General features: G+C 40.6%; 1 protein-coding gene across 1 annotated transcript in view; it reads left to right on the forward strand.

Annotated features, from left to right (window-relative positions):
• Nucleotides 1-13,776, forward strand: part of epb41l4b (erythrocyte membrane protein band 4.1 like 4B) — a 36,339-nt gene extending 22,563 nt beyond the window's left edge. The window contains exons 8-23 of the mRNA XM_053487556.1: nucleotides 1,603-1,690; nucleotides 1,839-1,927; nucleotides 2,018-2,087; nucleotides 2,853-3,022; nucleotides 3,128-3,237; nucleotides 5,178-5,208; nucleotides 5,316-5,349; nucleotides 5,463-5,578; nucleotides 8,047-8,186; nucleotides 8,274-8,389; nucleotides 8,516-8,599; nucleotides 11,097-11,161; nucleotides 11,488-11,583; nucleotides 12,520-12,643; nucleotides 12,743-12,792; nucleotides 13,306-13,776. Of these exons, the coding sequence (XP_053343531.1) occupies nucleotides 1,603-1,690; nucleotides 1,839-1,927; nucleotides 2,018-2,087; nucleotides 2,853-3,022; nucleotides 3,128-3,237; nucleotides 5,178-5,208; nucleotides 5,316-5,349; nucleotides 5,463-5,578; nucleotides 8,047-8,186; nucleotides 8,274-8,389; nucleotides 8,516-8,599; nucleotides 11,097-11,161; nucleotides 11,488-11,583; nucleotides 12,520-12,643; nucleotides 12,743-12,792; nucleotides 13,306-13,369 (1,447 nt within the window). The 3' untranslated portion in view covers nucleotides 13,370-13,776. The remainder of the gene's footprint in view (nucleotides 1-1,602; nucleotides 1,691-1,838; nucleotides 1,928-2,017; nucleotides 2,088-2,852; nucleotides 3,023-3,127; nucleotides 3,238-5,177; nucleotides 5,209-5,315; nucleotides 5,350-5,462; nucleotides 5,579-8,046; nucleotides 8,187-8,273; nucleotides 8,390-8,515; nucleotides 8,600-11,096; nucleotides 11,162-11,487; nucleotides 11,584-12,519; nucleotides 12,644-12,742; nucleotides 12,793-13,305) is intronic.
• The last annotated feature ends 1,871 nt before the right edge of the window (nucleotides 13,777-15,647 follow it).

Below are 15,647 nucleotides of genomic sequence, written 5' to 3' on the forward strand. Positions count from 1 at the left end.
TTAGGCAGATGTGCATTCTCATGCGAGATCACTACACCCTTGACCCACCCTCTGACTTTAATCTATCAAACGTGTAGACTTCAGTTCTTCAGTAAGCATCTCATTGTAATGAGCGCTGTTGATTGTTAAACCTTTTTCCTGAAAATGTTTTAAACAAAAATAATGTAACAGAATCAGTGCTTTAAAGGCTCCACAGAACTGTCAACCCTCTCTTCTTCCATGCCCTTCATCCTCATGCAGGTCCTCCTCAGGAGTACTCTGTAGAATATCTCTAAAGCTGCATTATTCATAGATGTCTCACCCTAAGAGGGGGGTGTTGCCTTGGTGTCTGTGCTGATCTGCAGAGGAAGCAGTGTTGCAGTACAGTACTGGTCCTGTCTTGCCTAGACGTTTCTCACTGTCTTTTGCCAATTGGACTTTAGTCTTTCTGGATGCTTTGTCTATCTCTCTTGTTTGTCTACCTGGCCCACTGGTAGGCGTTGTCCCCTGACACTCCTGGTTATGGCTCTACTCCGGCACAGAATGCTGTCTTTGATCCTGTTTGTTGTGTACTGTCTGGTTTATCACAGTAAGATCACTCACGATCACTATCACAAAGATGCACCGGGCCTCTTTATTTTTCTTTGCAGATACAGACCTTGAATAGTTCAATTACACCTAGTTTTACAACTAGTTTTACAACTAGTTCGAGAAGTGAAACCTTTTTTTTCTTTTCTGGTGAGCATAACTTTCAATTCTTGCCCTGCCAGAGCCATTGTTCGTTCGTTAAGCAAAAACTCTAACTGTCAAGTTCTCGGCTCTGTGATTTCATATTAAGTTAATTGGTTTTGGATCAAATATTAATGTACAGCACGAGAAATATTTATTATAATAAATATTTAAAATAATGAAAAAAAAAATTTCCAACACATGTGCTAAATAAAAGTACATAAATAACATTCCAAAATACGCCTGTTGATAAACTATGATGAGAACTATGATTAGTAAAAAATACTAATTCATAGAAAGGAAAGGAAGGGAGCCCTGGAAGAAAACCTAAAGCGCTGGAAGAAAATGAATCATTTAAACAATATGATCTTAGGGCTGATTAAATGTATGTACACTGATCAGCCATAACATTAAAACCACCCAGGTTTCGGGTTTGCTTGTGCCACAAAGGCAACTCTATACCTCTGGTCGTGGACATTGGCAGAATAACCTTTGGGTGCTGTGTATTGCAGAGTCAGGTCTCCTTGAATCTGACTTGTTTGTCTGGTGGATCCCATGGATGCTTGAGCAGATTGGGATTCCCGGGAGTTTGGAGACTGTGTTTGTGACCTTGGGCGAACAGGCTGTGGTGCACTGTGTATCCTGTTGTCGCTCTCGGGGCCAGTATTGATTTTTTTTGTGCAATTAGTGCTGCATTGACTTTTCTGTGGAATCGGACCAGACGAGCTGGCCTTTATTCCCCGAGAGCATAAGTGAGCCTTGGGTGCCAGTGATCCCGTCCCCAGTTTACTGGGGTATAGTTGGGGGCATAGCTGGCATTGGTGTAGTTTTTACGGTTGATCACTGTATATAGTATGTATGATTGAGTATTTTTTCCGCTCATGTGTTTGGCAGGGGGATGAGTCCATCACAGGCAGAGCTGAACTTTCTAAATAAGTGTAAGTGGCTGGAGATGTATGGAGTTGACATGCACTTTGTGAAGGTGAGAACGTACAGCTCTCATACCAGTTACAATATACCCGCATGGTGTTTTCTCAGTTTAAAGTTTCTTTGAGTGACTCATTGTGATCGTAACAGTGGCTACAATCAGACAACAGTAAGTGTGTGTGTGTGTGTGTGTCCATGTTCAGGGTCGTGATGGAGGAGACTATGCTCTGGGTCTTACTCCAACAGGAATTCTGGTATTTGAAAGATCCAACAAAATTGGCCTTTTCTTTTGGTAAGAATGTAATCTCTTGTGTAAGGCTGTGTTGTGTTTAACAATCTTGCACGTCATTTAAAAAAATCTTGTTTGTAATGGTATTTTAAGGCCCAAAATCACACGTCTGGACTTTAAGAAAAACAGGCTGACGCTAATGGTGGTGGAAGATGATGACCAGGTAAGTCATGTATTGGCACTCATATATATTTAAAATTTATACTTTGGTACTTCGAGCCATCAAAAGGTTCAGGGATCAGGTAGTTTTTATTTTAATAGACAAGGGTAAGAATCAGGAAATTTAAAATTTGGTGGAGAAGGTAAGACCATATTCTTTTATTGTTATAACATATGCTTTTATTTATTCATCTTCAGTACCTTGGTCAGGGTCATTGTGGTTTAAACTGCAAATATGTTTTAAAATAGAACCAACTGAAGGTTCTACCTGAGGCTCACAAGGTTAGAGGTTTAGAGGCACAAATATAACCTAGTACGGAAGCCAAGAGCCCTTAACTATCTATATATGTTTGCACAGAATGCCCAAAAATTACTCATCATATTAAATAATTTTGGGCGGCACGTTGGTGTAGTGGTTAGCACTGTCGCCTTGCACCTCCAGGGTCCGGGTTTGATTCCCAGTCAGGCTGTGTGCATGGAGTTTGCATGTTCTCCCTGTGCTTGGTGGGTTTCCTCCCACAGTCCAAAGACATGTAGGTTAGGTTGATTGCCGTTTCCAAATTGCCCATAGTGTGTGATTGAGTGGGAGTGTGCTGTGCGATGGATTGGCACCCTGTCCAGGGTGTACCCTGCCTCGTGCCCTAAGTCTCCTGGGATAGGCTCCAGGTCCCCGTGACCCTGCATACAGGATAAAGCGGTATAGACGATAAGGAAGTGATATAAATAATTTGATGCGAAATGTGTTGTGTCTGTGTCTGTTTGTGCACAGGGTCGTGAGCAGGAGCACACGTTTGTTTTCCAGCTCTCCAGCTCAGTGGTGTGTAAGCAACTATGGAAGTGCGCCGTCGAGAGCCATGCGTTCTTCCGCCTTAGACAGCCGGCACAGAACAAAGCAAGTCGCAACGACTTCACACGCCTCGGCTCACGCTTTCGCTTCAGGTATTACAGCCTAGTGTCAGGAGGATTTGTTTATAACTCACAAACGGCATTTGTTAACTGAATGACATTTACACACATTCATCAACTTTAATGTGGATTTTTAAGTGGAAGGACTGAGTATCAGGCGACTCACTCAGGAAGGGTCAGGAGGGCAAGCACTTTCGAGAGACGACCGAGCAAAAGATATCCATCAAGGACACAATCACTCGGCAAAGGTGCGTGCCGTTTACATTACCCATGGACAGTGTATTACACGTGTCCATACTAGACAACCCCGAATGCTTTCTAGGAACTGAACTGTTTTATTTGGTGCAATTAAATGTATTAAGTTTATTATGTAACCGTAATAGACTCCAGATGTCTGAATGCACTACCAAGCTCTTGTTTTATTTAATCTGGTGTTAAAAACTAACACATCATCTTAATTACTGCACCATTACCGCATGTTCATTTCTTTTACTCGATATCGCCATCAGAGTTTCTGCTCTTGAGTATGAATGTGCTTTAAAAATCTGTTGAAGCAAGGAATTTCAAAAAGTGTGTGACTACAGTCAAGCTGTCTGCCTCACACGGTCAGTGTAAGAGCACTGAAAATCATAGCTATTACCACTTCTTCTCTAAAAACGTTAAGAATTGTTCATGTCAAAGAGCACAGATGCTTCTCTCGATCAAGAAAATACCTTCCCTTTACTTCACTTTTCTTTTGTTCAATCTTGAATTTTTTTTTTTATTTTTTTTAAGTTTAATATAACTTCCAATAGCCAATAAAAGTATTGACCTGCCCGGAGCACACATCTTTTACATCTGTTACCTGAACACTTACCTGTGTGATAAAGTAGGTATTTGGAGGAGTCCTTAAGGTTGTGTGTTTAAAGAAACCACTTTTTGTGATTTTGCCTCTGTTGCCCTTTCAGCATTAATTCAAGTGGTTTGACAAAAATACTGCGTTAACCATTTAGAAAATACAGCCATTTAGGTAAAAGAAATCACTCCTGTTGTCCTTTTGATATGTCTGGATTATTATTAGTATTATTATTGTTAACATTATTATTTTAGACGGCCTGCAACAACATGTCTTTGGGCCACATAAGAAAAAAGGTCTCCAGACCTGCATACTGTATGTAGCGCTTAGGATCAATGCCAGACTATTTATTTGCTTAATTTGTTCTGATATAATAATAAACAGAACGCAAGTAGGCGGCACAGTGGCCTTGCACCTTCAGGGTCCTGGTTCGTGCGTGTGTGTGTGTAGGCGTGCGTGTGTGTGTAGGCGTGCGTGTGTGTGTAGGCGTGCGTGTGTGTGTAGGCGTGCGTGTGTGTGTAGGCGTGCGTGTGTGTGTAGGCGTGCGTGTGTGTGTAGGTGTGTGCGTGTGTGTGTAGGCGTGCGAGCGTGCGTGTGTGTGTGTGTGTGTGTGTGTGTGTGTGCCCAGTGATGGATTGGCACCCTGTCCTGGGTGTACCCCACCTCGTGCCCTAAGTCTCCTGAGACAGACTCCGGGTCCCCCGCGACCCTCAATACAGAATAAAGCGGTATCTATACAATGCATCAAGCATCTATCAAACTGACATCAAAATCAGTCAGTTATTCAGTTGCTGTTGAGTCTGTAAAATATAGGAACTATGTAGAAAAACATATAATAATAAAATAAAAAAATATTTTAAAATCCCAAATATTTATTGTTTTTTAAGCCTAATTATAGTTAAACCCCATGAATTAAAGCTGAAAGTTTTTAAATCCCAATAATTGATTGTGGTGGTGAAAAGATGCACAACAGTCACTGTCCAAATACTTATGGATCGGGCTGTAACTCAAAACTAACTCAGCACTGAGCTGGAGGAGTTACTTTTACATCTATGCTTCTTATCCAGAGCACCTAACGTTAATCACTTTGAGGGTTTGAACAGTTGCGGGTTAAGGGCCTTGCTCAGGGGCCCAGCAGTGTAGCAGCTTGGCCCAACAACATTCCTAACAACAGTAGTGCACGTCCCTATCCGCTGAGCTGGCACTGCCTCTGGGTTTTTTATTTGTTGCTTGTTCTGAGAGTTGAGAGTGGTGGTTTGGAATTGCTTCACTTTTCCTGTGGCCATGAAAGAATATGCAGGTGTTCCTATTAAAGTGGTAAAAGTTTCTTAGGTTTCTGTTTGTTTTTTACAGCCATTACTCCAGCAAAGCACCACCATCCAAGGTTAGTGTTGCTTGCAAATGGAACGACATTATCACTATTTCAACAGAGCTTAACTGTTTCTGTTACGCTAAGCGTTTTTTTTTTTTTTTTGTGTGTCTTTTCTCCAGTGCCCAGCCCAGTCCTGATCCTGGCTTAAAACTGGTATACTTCACTTCCTTTCTTATTACAAGATCGTAGGAATATAAGCTTTTTTTAAGTTTTCGCGATAAATGATTATTCAGTCAGTGATTTATTTATTTATTTATTTATTGAAGTATCCGCACAACATTCCGATTGGTCAGGAGCCTTGGTCCAGACCACTCCCACCCACTTTGACCCCACCACTCTTCATCCAGCCCACTGAAATGGGCCACAATCCACCACCTCCAAGGTAAACACACACTCGCGTACTGATAAATGCTCAGGTCTGTATTTAATTCTGGGATTATCTGCACATTTTGTTTGAGCATGGATTTTTTTTGTTAAAATGTAAAACCAAATGCAAAATTTTGCATGCATGTAGGACCAAATCGAGCAACAAGATGTATAGTGTGTTATTATCACAGTTCTTCCTTCTTAAGCTTGACTGATTCCCCAACTTTTTATTACTATCAATCTGGGCTTGACTACATTCTTTTCCACTCAACGTTTATATTAAATGTGCACAAATCTGTCCATTATTTTTTTTTTTTCACATGTATGTTTCTGTTACTTATGTTACATTACTTATGTATCTTGCATGTTATGTCTGCTCCAGACCACCCCATGCAGGCAGACCCTCATTCAGCGACATGGTATTGGAGACTTCATATGACTACGCAAACAAAAGTGTGTCCGTCAAATACAAAGACAAAGTCATGACTGCACTCTGAGTGCGTAGGAGTCACAAACCCTAATGAGACGGACTGCACTGAACAGCTAACAGAATGCTCCACTGCTCATCATACAGTATCATCACAGCTGGTTCAACATCTGCATCTCATCCTACCCTTTGGATACTAACACTGTGTGTTTTAACTCATCCAGTCATCCATCCATCCATCCATCCACCCATCCACCCATTTCTCATGCGACTGGACTCAACTCCTTAACGGTCCTCTTATTGGACAAAAAGCCTATTTTACCAAGGACTCAATGGAAAAAAAGGCTTCTGTATGGCTGATTTAGTTACTTTCTCAGATTCTTAGAAACCATAACTGACAAATGAAGCATGCATCGGTCACTTCAATAAATCTGTTAGGCAAATCTTGTTTTATTGTTTTAATTAAGCTACATGCTTTGGGGGCTGGTGGGATTTAATCTTGGTATGTGTAATAATCTCTTCTAAAACGAGTTATGGCATCATCTTCAAACTGTTACAAGAACTGACGTCATATATGCTGGGGCTTCATAGATGTTGTTGTTTTTTTATTACAAAGTTCTCTCTTCAAGATTTAATGCAATTACTGTATAGTAAAAAAACCATTTTCTTGCCTTAATCACTGCAACGTCACAACCGGTTGCAGTAGTGCCTGTGTTTTGACATTTTGACTGTAGTTTCACTATAGCAGCGTTAAAGTATGAGGTGTTTGTGGTTGTCACTGATCAGCAATTGTTGCAATGGAAACTGCCTCAGTAAATAAATGCACAGTTTACACTACATCCTGGTAGTTATAGTATTTTTTTCTGTAAATCTGCCAGTCAAAGCCAGTAGCTTCTAGATTTGATATATCATTTTTACTTTTGGAGGAGGGGGGGATGTGGATTTGACAAAAGATTTGTAACCTGCTTATACCTAGAGAGGTGGAGGTACAGAGGAGTGAAGTTTAGCCAGACAAAATACATGAGTGTGTAAATGTGAGGGACCCAAGTGGAATGGTGAGGCTACAGGGAGCAGAGGTAAAGAAGGTGCAGGACTTTAAGTATTTAGGGTCAACGGTCCAGAGCAACGGATAGTGTGAAAAGGAGGTGAAGAGGCGGGTACAGGCAGGTTGGAATGGGTGGAGAAAACCCACAGTCAGGTGTGTTGTGCGTTAAAAGAGTATCAGCGAGAATGAAAGGAAAGGGGTACAAGACAGTGGTGAGACCAGCGATGCTCTACGGCTTAGAGACAGTGGCACTGAAGAAAAGACAGGAGGCAGAGTTGAAGGTATAGCAGAGATGAAGATGTTGAGGTTCTCTTTGGGAGTGACGAGGATAGATAGGATCAAGAATCCTAGAAGAGAGAGAAGAGTCCATCAGAGGGACAACCCATGTTAGATGTTTTGAAGAGAGACCAGATTGAGGTGGTTTGAGACCAGATTGATGTTCAGATGAGAGATGGTGAATATATCGGTAGAAGGATGCTGAGGTTGGAACTGCCAGACAGGAGGTCTAGAGGAAGACCAAAGAGGAGATTTATGGATGCAGTGAGAGAGGACATGAAGGTAGTTGGTGTAAGAGGAGAGGATGCAGAGGATAGGGTTAGATGGAGGCAGATGATTGGCCGTGGCGACCCCTAAAAGGGAACAGCTGAAAGACAAAGAAGATTTTTAACTTGCTTATGAGACAAAATGTATCATCTCCATCTGAATGTACTTTTTCATGACCAATCTGGCAGAAGCTAACACCAATTGCGTACCCTATATGAGAACCTCCAGGGTGAAGCTCTATCATACATTTGTAACTGGTATTAGAAATGCCAACAGTGTGAAAACCTTTCTATGACTCCAGACTTTTGATTGGTACATAGTGCATACAGTATAGTTATAAATTTATGATTGACCTGGAAACTCTGAATAAGCAATAGTCGCTTGTACTATGCTGATGAGTAAGTCCGTACTGGTATTCGGATGTTCGGATGTTTACTGCCACCTTGCAAACTATGTAATATGTTTTTAGTTTCCCACTGAGCAGTGCAGATACCCAAAGGTTTAGTGTGGAAGAGAATGAAACTCTGCTTTCCGCAACGCTCCACTACTGCTATCGATGGCATGGCTATGAGAAACAGGAAGTCCCGTGCCTCACTTTAACAAAGCCTAGTAAGAATTCAAATGAACCATATCATATCATCTAAATAAATCCATTGAATCTACCTGTGCAGTGGTTGTTCCTTACTTTTGTTTCAGAGCCATGGGATGTTCCCTCGGTACACACAGAAGATCTCGATCGACCTTTACGGAGCCCGAAACAGTTACAGCCGGATTCAATACCCTGGCCAGCCCTTCACATCAACATTGATACAGTCAGTGTACTTCTACTTTTGCGAAGAAGGAAATTAGATGATATTTGTAACTGTTCAAATGACGATCATAAAATCTCTTAAAATTGTTTCTAAAGTCTTCCATCCTCACTATTTTACTGTATGCAGGCAGAAGAAAAGCAACTGTCAGAGAAAAGCCTACCTTCGTCTCCAGCTTGCATACATGATCAGCGCAAAAGCAATATTCTCAGAGTGAGTCACCTACGGTGTACACATTACAAACTGCATTAAGATTAGCGTATACATTAAGTTTAGTCTTACAAATGTGTAAATGTGCAAAACCAAGACAACTTCTGGTCCAAATCCTAGATAACTAACCAAGAGAAACTTATTTTGCGCTGGGGCTGAAATCCAGTCAGATCATTAACAATATGTAGCCACATGCCCTCTAGTCTGTCAGACAGTTGGGGGTGTAGAAGTTGGGGACAGAACTATCAAGACTAGTAGCCCAGGGAAGGAATTTAATGGTGCACTGAGGCCGATGGTTAGCCATTTTGCTGGATCGGAAGAATCACTTCCATCTGTAGCTATCAATCCCTAAGCTGCAAAACTGATTGAATATGACGCCTAGCAACTAGACTCGACACCTCGGTCAAGACAAGTGACGATCTCTCCACCAATCAAGTTCATATACATGCAACTTAACCCTGTCAAATTTGCCCTGTCTTTCCAAAAAGTCTTGGAGAGGAGAATGTGGACATCAGGACACCCCTAAATGGCCAAGGCCCAATTTTTCTACCAGTACTGACATTACCTTCGGACCAAGCAGAATCAACGAGCAGCCACTAAAATAACCTCTGCCACCTCAGGGGCATGCCCAGTCCTTCCACCCTTGTCCCCTCTAAAATAGTTTAATTAAGAGCGGCAACAGGATATATCCAGCCCTCAAGGTCTTTGTATGGTTTGTAGAAATCACCATGAGTTGGTCTGTTCAAAAGATATGACAGTCAAGGTTAATGTCAGTAAGAACCACTGACCAACAGGAAGTGCCGCAGATACACTCTTAAGGCAGCATAAATGCCTGGTAGAGGGACGTCTTCATTCAGAAGCGGTCTTCTGTTCATGGTTTGTTAAGGGCCAGTTGGAATTTCTTGGCGGAAGCCATATAAACTCATTTGTGATCATAGTGTCTCCTGGTACAGCCAGATAGTCTGCTGGGACACGACACATGGGCTCAAAACTGGCCACACTGCCAATTACTGACACCAAATCTGCTCAGGCCAGATTGCACAGAATGCATTCTATGGTCTCCTCCCCCACAGCCAGGAAGACAATGGTTTTGGTCATTAGTGATAGGAATAGTGTTGCAGATTCCTCTTTAAGTATATTTCTTCTCCCAAATGAGCGTAATAAATGGACAGATTTGGGACTATCGGTCTGATCATCCACTTCACCCCCAGGAGCCTTAATACCTTAATAGATTAAGAGACTTATAAACTCAAGTAGGTAAGATGCCAGTTTCTTAAAATACAGAGGGGTTTTTTTGTTGTTTGTTTGTTTGTTGTTTTGTTTGTTTGTTGTTTTGTTTGGTTAATGGAGGTAGAACTGCTTGCCTTTGGTGGTGGCCAGATGATTCTTGTGTGTTGAACCAAGTTATGTGGCTTAATCAAATAACCATGTAGCATTCTATGATAGTGAATCTGGAGGGCATTCCCTGGAGGGTATGCCCAGTAGTTTTTGAAACAGTTGGCAACTTTTCATTATTAGATATACTAAATCATAAATCATTCTAACTTTGTTGACATGTCTCCGCATGCATGCACACATACCCGGAACCTTATCCACTAGATTGGTATCCAATGGATACCCGAGGTTTTCAGAACCACTGTTACATATGTAACCAGCATTTAATTGTCTCTGAAACACCAAATTCTACAAAAAAACAACAACAAGATAACAGGAGGAAGGTGCAACTTTAATTGAAACTGGAAGATCTGTTACCATGTCAATCAATTTCCGTTCACAGACTAGTCCTAGTCGGACAGAAGAATCAAACCTCTAATCACAGCTTGTTTCACATTTATTTTATTAGCTAATGGGCATCATCTTACATTTGATGGTAAACTTTTTTTACATGCCTTTATTCTTTTCAGCATAAATTCAACAGGGTGCTTTTTGTTTTTGGATAGTGACGCTCTTCAGCATATCCAGTTGTGATGAAATATTATTTTTTATTTATACTATAGCTTTTCTAACAGCACTAACCAGTCTTTTAGTCTGTACTGTGGCATGAACAAGACATTTTTTTGCCACTCATTGGATATTGTCTAAGTAGATCAGTAGTTGCAGAAATACTCAGACCAGCCTGTCTGGCACCAACGACCATGCCACGTTCAAAGTCGCTTAAATCACCTTTCCTTGCCCTTCTGATTTAAACTTCAGCAGATGGTCTTGACCATGTTTACATGCTTGAATGCATTGATTTGTACCAGTTGATCGGCTAATTAGATATTTGCTTTAACAAACAAGTGGCGGGTGAGTCTATAGCATTGGTAAAACCTGGCTTCCAACTGTATCGAAATTATTTAGGGTATACGCAAGATCCTAATATGCATCATATGCAAAAGATGGTCCTCTAACACACTTTGATTCAAATACTAAATTTATTTATTGATACGGTTTAGTATTGAAGCCCTGTGTGTCTATATGTCAAGGTTCACAAAAGCTGTGCTTCTTTCTTTTTCCACAGCATGTAATGCACAGTGAGAGTGCGAATTCAAAGGGGAATTGTTCCAGCGGAGAGCAGAACAACAGGTGTGTGGATGTGTAATTGGTTCTTGCTCTTCAGCTCACTTTTTATCTCATGGGTATTGAATTCGAGTGGAACAGAGCTCCAGCGATGCAGAATTTAGTGTTTATTTTACTCTAACACAATCAAGCCCAACTCATAATGAGCTTGATAATTAGGTGAAGCGCTAAATTGGGTATATTTAATCAAGGAAAACGCAACTCTGTGTGGTACTATTGCTTTGCTTTGAGTTTTTTTTTTTCTTTTTTTTTTTCTAACTATCGTGGTCAAACTCTGGCAGTCTTTCTCACATTCCTTTTAATATATGTTTGTTTGTGGTGGGGTTTCGCAGAATGCCCAGCTCCTCTCAGGATTCAGCCTCCAACACTGTGACCACGGATAGGCCGCGGGTGGAACGCCGCAAACGCCTGGTCAGGCAGTTCAGCTTGTGAGTCCTTAAAGATTGGTTTGACCTTATGTAAGGATTAAGGAACGATTGAAAAAAGAGAAAACTGTTTTAATTTATGTTCATTTATGTTTAAACACATTTCTTTTGAACAAATCACTAAAATCAGGCGAGAGGAATTTCCAAACTTTTTACGTGTTTACATTTTAATTATGAGGAATGTTTTTCATTGCTCTCTGCGAGGATGAAACACGATATTGCCAAAAGTATCCGCTCGCCTGCCTTCACATGCATAGGAAATTGAGTAACATCCAATTCTTAATCCATATGATGTTGGCCCGACCCTTGCAGCTATATCAGCTTCAACTTTTCTAGGAAGGCTTTCCACAAGGTCTTTATGGACCTTGCTTTGTGCACTAGTGTGCAGTCATGTTGAGACTGGAAAGGGCCGTCCCCAAACTGTTTCCACAATGTTGAGGTCAGACACAGAAATTGTCCAAATTGTCTTGAAGCATTAAGAATCTTTAACTAGAAGTGAGGGGCCGAGCCCAACTCCTATAAAGGAACCCCACACCAGGTCCAATATGACAAAGCAAGGTCCATGAGGACATGGATAAGCAAGTTAGGTGTGGAAGAACTTGATGTGAGTCCTGACCTCAACCCGATAGAACATCTTTGGGATGAATTAGAGTGGAGACTGCGAGCCAGGACTTCTTGTCCAACATCTGTGTCTGACCTCACAAATGTGCTTCTGGAAGAATGGTCGAAAATTCCCATAGACACACTCCTAAACTTTGTGGAAAGCCTTCCCAGAAGAGTTAAAGCTGTTATAACTGCAAAGACTGGGCCAACATCATATTTAACCCTATGGATTAAGAATTGGATGTTACCTAAATTCATATGCATGAGAAGACAGTTGAGTGAATACTTTTGCCAATATAGTATATATGGGAATAAACCCACAGCTTTGTCCTGTAGTAACCACAGTGATGAAGATGACCTCCCAGATGCGCTCGCGGCCATATCTTCCGAGAGCAACATGGGAAGATCTACATCTAACAGCTCACTGGACAAACAGGTCCAGCCTCCAATCTACCCCCAGGTAATATTTATTCCACTGTTAATTCTCAATAATCTTAGGCTGTCATTATAAATAATAATGATTGCCATTGGCGTTACATTCTTGCTGTTCTTTAATTAGCAAAAGGTCTCGCCGTTGGAGCACAGCAACAAATCTCCATTTCATCCAGGGTTAGTCCCTCAACTCTTTCTTTTCAATGCGCACTCCGCCATGGAGGATGCACATACACCGAACAGTCACAACATTAAATGAAAAACATTAAGTTGTAGGTTCCCCTTGTACCACCAAAACAGCTCTGATCCCTCGGGATGTTAGTAGCAGATCCTTAAAGTGCTGTAATTTGCAAGGTGTGGCCTTCATGGATCGCATTTGTTTGGATCTACTGGATGTTCTGATCCCTTTCTATCATAGCAAGCATCAACATTTTTCAGGAATCTTTGGGATCAATGTGCAATGGTGATTAATGGTGTTAATGTTGTGGCTGATCAGTTTATAGGCTTAATATTTAAGTCACTTTAATTTAAGTCCTTAATTGATTCTTGTACCATAATGTAATAAGAATCTGCAAGAACATTTTGTGCATGAGATCTGTACTGCTTTTATTTTTACTAGTATTTTTATCTGCCATTATTTTACACTATAAGGTGTTTAATCTTTCTTTTGTGTTTTTTGTTTGTATTTAGCAATGAAGACCTGAGAATGGATAGAGAAAAACTGCTGAGAGCATTACAAATGACTGAACTCTAACACTATACGCACACCTGCACAATCAGTTGCACTGTACAAATTTTATTAATTTACATGGCATTAAGTCTAATTTAATTTTTTATTCTATTGTTTTTTATTGTAAAGCTTATACCTTTACCAACACACATGCAAAATCATGCTTCAAAAAATCCTATCTATCTATGTTTATGTAATTCCCCCCTGACACCCTTTAATTATTAATTTGTTCCTTATGATTGTTTATGCCATGTTTAGAGCATATTGTATATGATTATTGTAAATAACACATGACACATGGCTACTGTACATACACTGTAAAAACCAGGGATCTTTCACATTGTCGTTTGTTTTCACCCAGGTTTTGTAACATTTTGAGGAAACGCTTTGCACAAACACTATACAGTATTTAAATTTATATTCATCACTACAGTATCTCACAATATAATAAAAACTGAATTATTTAATGAACGGATTAATTGATTTCTCATGGTAATCAAAACAGAATGGTGTAGTGTGTTTTAAAGGTCATTCTTGCCGGATTTTATGACTTTGCGATGTGGAGTCAACTGCACATAAAATTTAATTACTGACATAAAATTTAACAATATAAAAAAAACAGACATAATTATATTTAATGATATAATGATATAATTTTTTACAAATTATTAAATGACCATGATTTTTTATTTAGTTTGAACCACCGTGGGGCTAGGGTTTAAAAAAAAAAAAAATCACTCATCAATTTAAGTTTTTTATTCTTGAAAAAAATTGATGAATGAAAAAAAAAACTTTCTTTTAGTAGAGAAATTTTAGTTTATCTTTTTGGGGCTCCTCCCCTCCTTATTTTTTCTTCTTGGGGTTGCCACAATGTACACTCACCTAAAAGATTATTAGGAACACTATACTAATACGGTGTTTGAGCCCCTTTCGCCTTCAGAACTGCCTTAATTTTACGTGGCATTGATTCAACAAGGTGCTGAAAGCATTCTTTAGAAACGTTGGCCCATATTGATAGGATAGCATCGTGCAGTTGATGGAGATTTGTGGGATGCACATCCAGGGCACGAAGCTCTTGTTCCACCACATCCCAAAGATGTCATGTTCAAAAAAACCAATTTGAAATGATTCGAGCTTTGTGACATGGTGCATTATCCTGCTGGAAGTGGCCATCAGAGGATCGGTACATGGTGATCATAAAGGGATGGACATGGTCAGAAACAATGCTCAGGTAGCCCGTGGCATTTAAACGATGCTCAATTGACACTAAGGGGCCTAAAGTTTGCGCCAAATTCTGACTCTACCATTTGAATGTCTCAACAGAAATCAATACTCATCAGACCAGGCAACATTTTTCCAGTCTTCAACTGTCCAATTTTGGTGAGCTCGTGCAAATTGTAGCCTCTTTTTCCTATTTGTAGTGGAGATGAGTGGTTCCCAATGGGGTCTTCTGCTGTTGTAGCCCATCCGCCTCAAGGTTGTGCGTGTTGTGGCTTTACAAATGCTTTGCTGTGTACCTCGGTTGTACCGAGTGGTTATTTCAGTCAAAGTTGCTCTTCTATCAGCTTGAATCAGTTGGCCCATTCTCCTCTGACCTCTAGCATCAACAAGGCATTTTCGCCCACAGGACTGCCGCATACTGGATGTTTTTCCCTTTTCACACCATTCTTTGTAAAGCCTAGAAATGGTTGTGCGTTAAAATCCCAGTAACTGAGCAGACTGGCACCAACAACCATGCCACGTTCAAAATTGCTTAAATCACCTTTCTTTCCCATTCTGACATTCAGTTTGGAGTTCAGGAGATTGTCTTGACCAGGACCACACCCCTAAATGCATTGAAGCAACTGCCATGTGATTGGATGATTAGATAATTACATTAATGAGAAATTGAACAGGTGTTCCTAATAATCCTTTAGTATATGTGTGTGTGTGTGTGTGTGTGTGTGTGTGTATATTTGACCCACAATGATTTGTCACAGGTTTTATGCCAGATGCCCTTCCTAGGCGTGGGGCTGGCACTGGTGAGGCCCTGCATCTCAGTGACTGGGTATTTCATATGGGAATAAGGGTGCAATGTTGCAACCTAGCCATGGCAGGACTTGAACCCCCCACCCTCTGACCATTAACCTAACCTCAACTGCCTGAACCACCTATGTGAGCATTGGTGACTTGGGCTTCTCACTCGCCTTGCAACCATAAACAACATAAACATGAAGTTGCACATTTTTGTAAAATCTGTCATGTACAGTACCCTCATGAGAAATGCCAATGTCCTTTTAACACATAAAGTAGTTGCTAAGCT

This window comes from Clarias gariepinus, chromosome 26, assembly GCF_024256425.1.
Source record: "Clarias gariepinus isolate MV-2021 ecotype Netherlands chromosome 26, CGAR_prim_01v2, whole genome shotgun sequence".
Lineage (NCBI taxonomy): Eukaryota > Metazoa > Chordata > Actinopteri > Siluriformes > Clariidae > Clarias > Clarias gariepinus.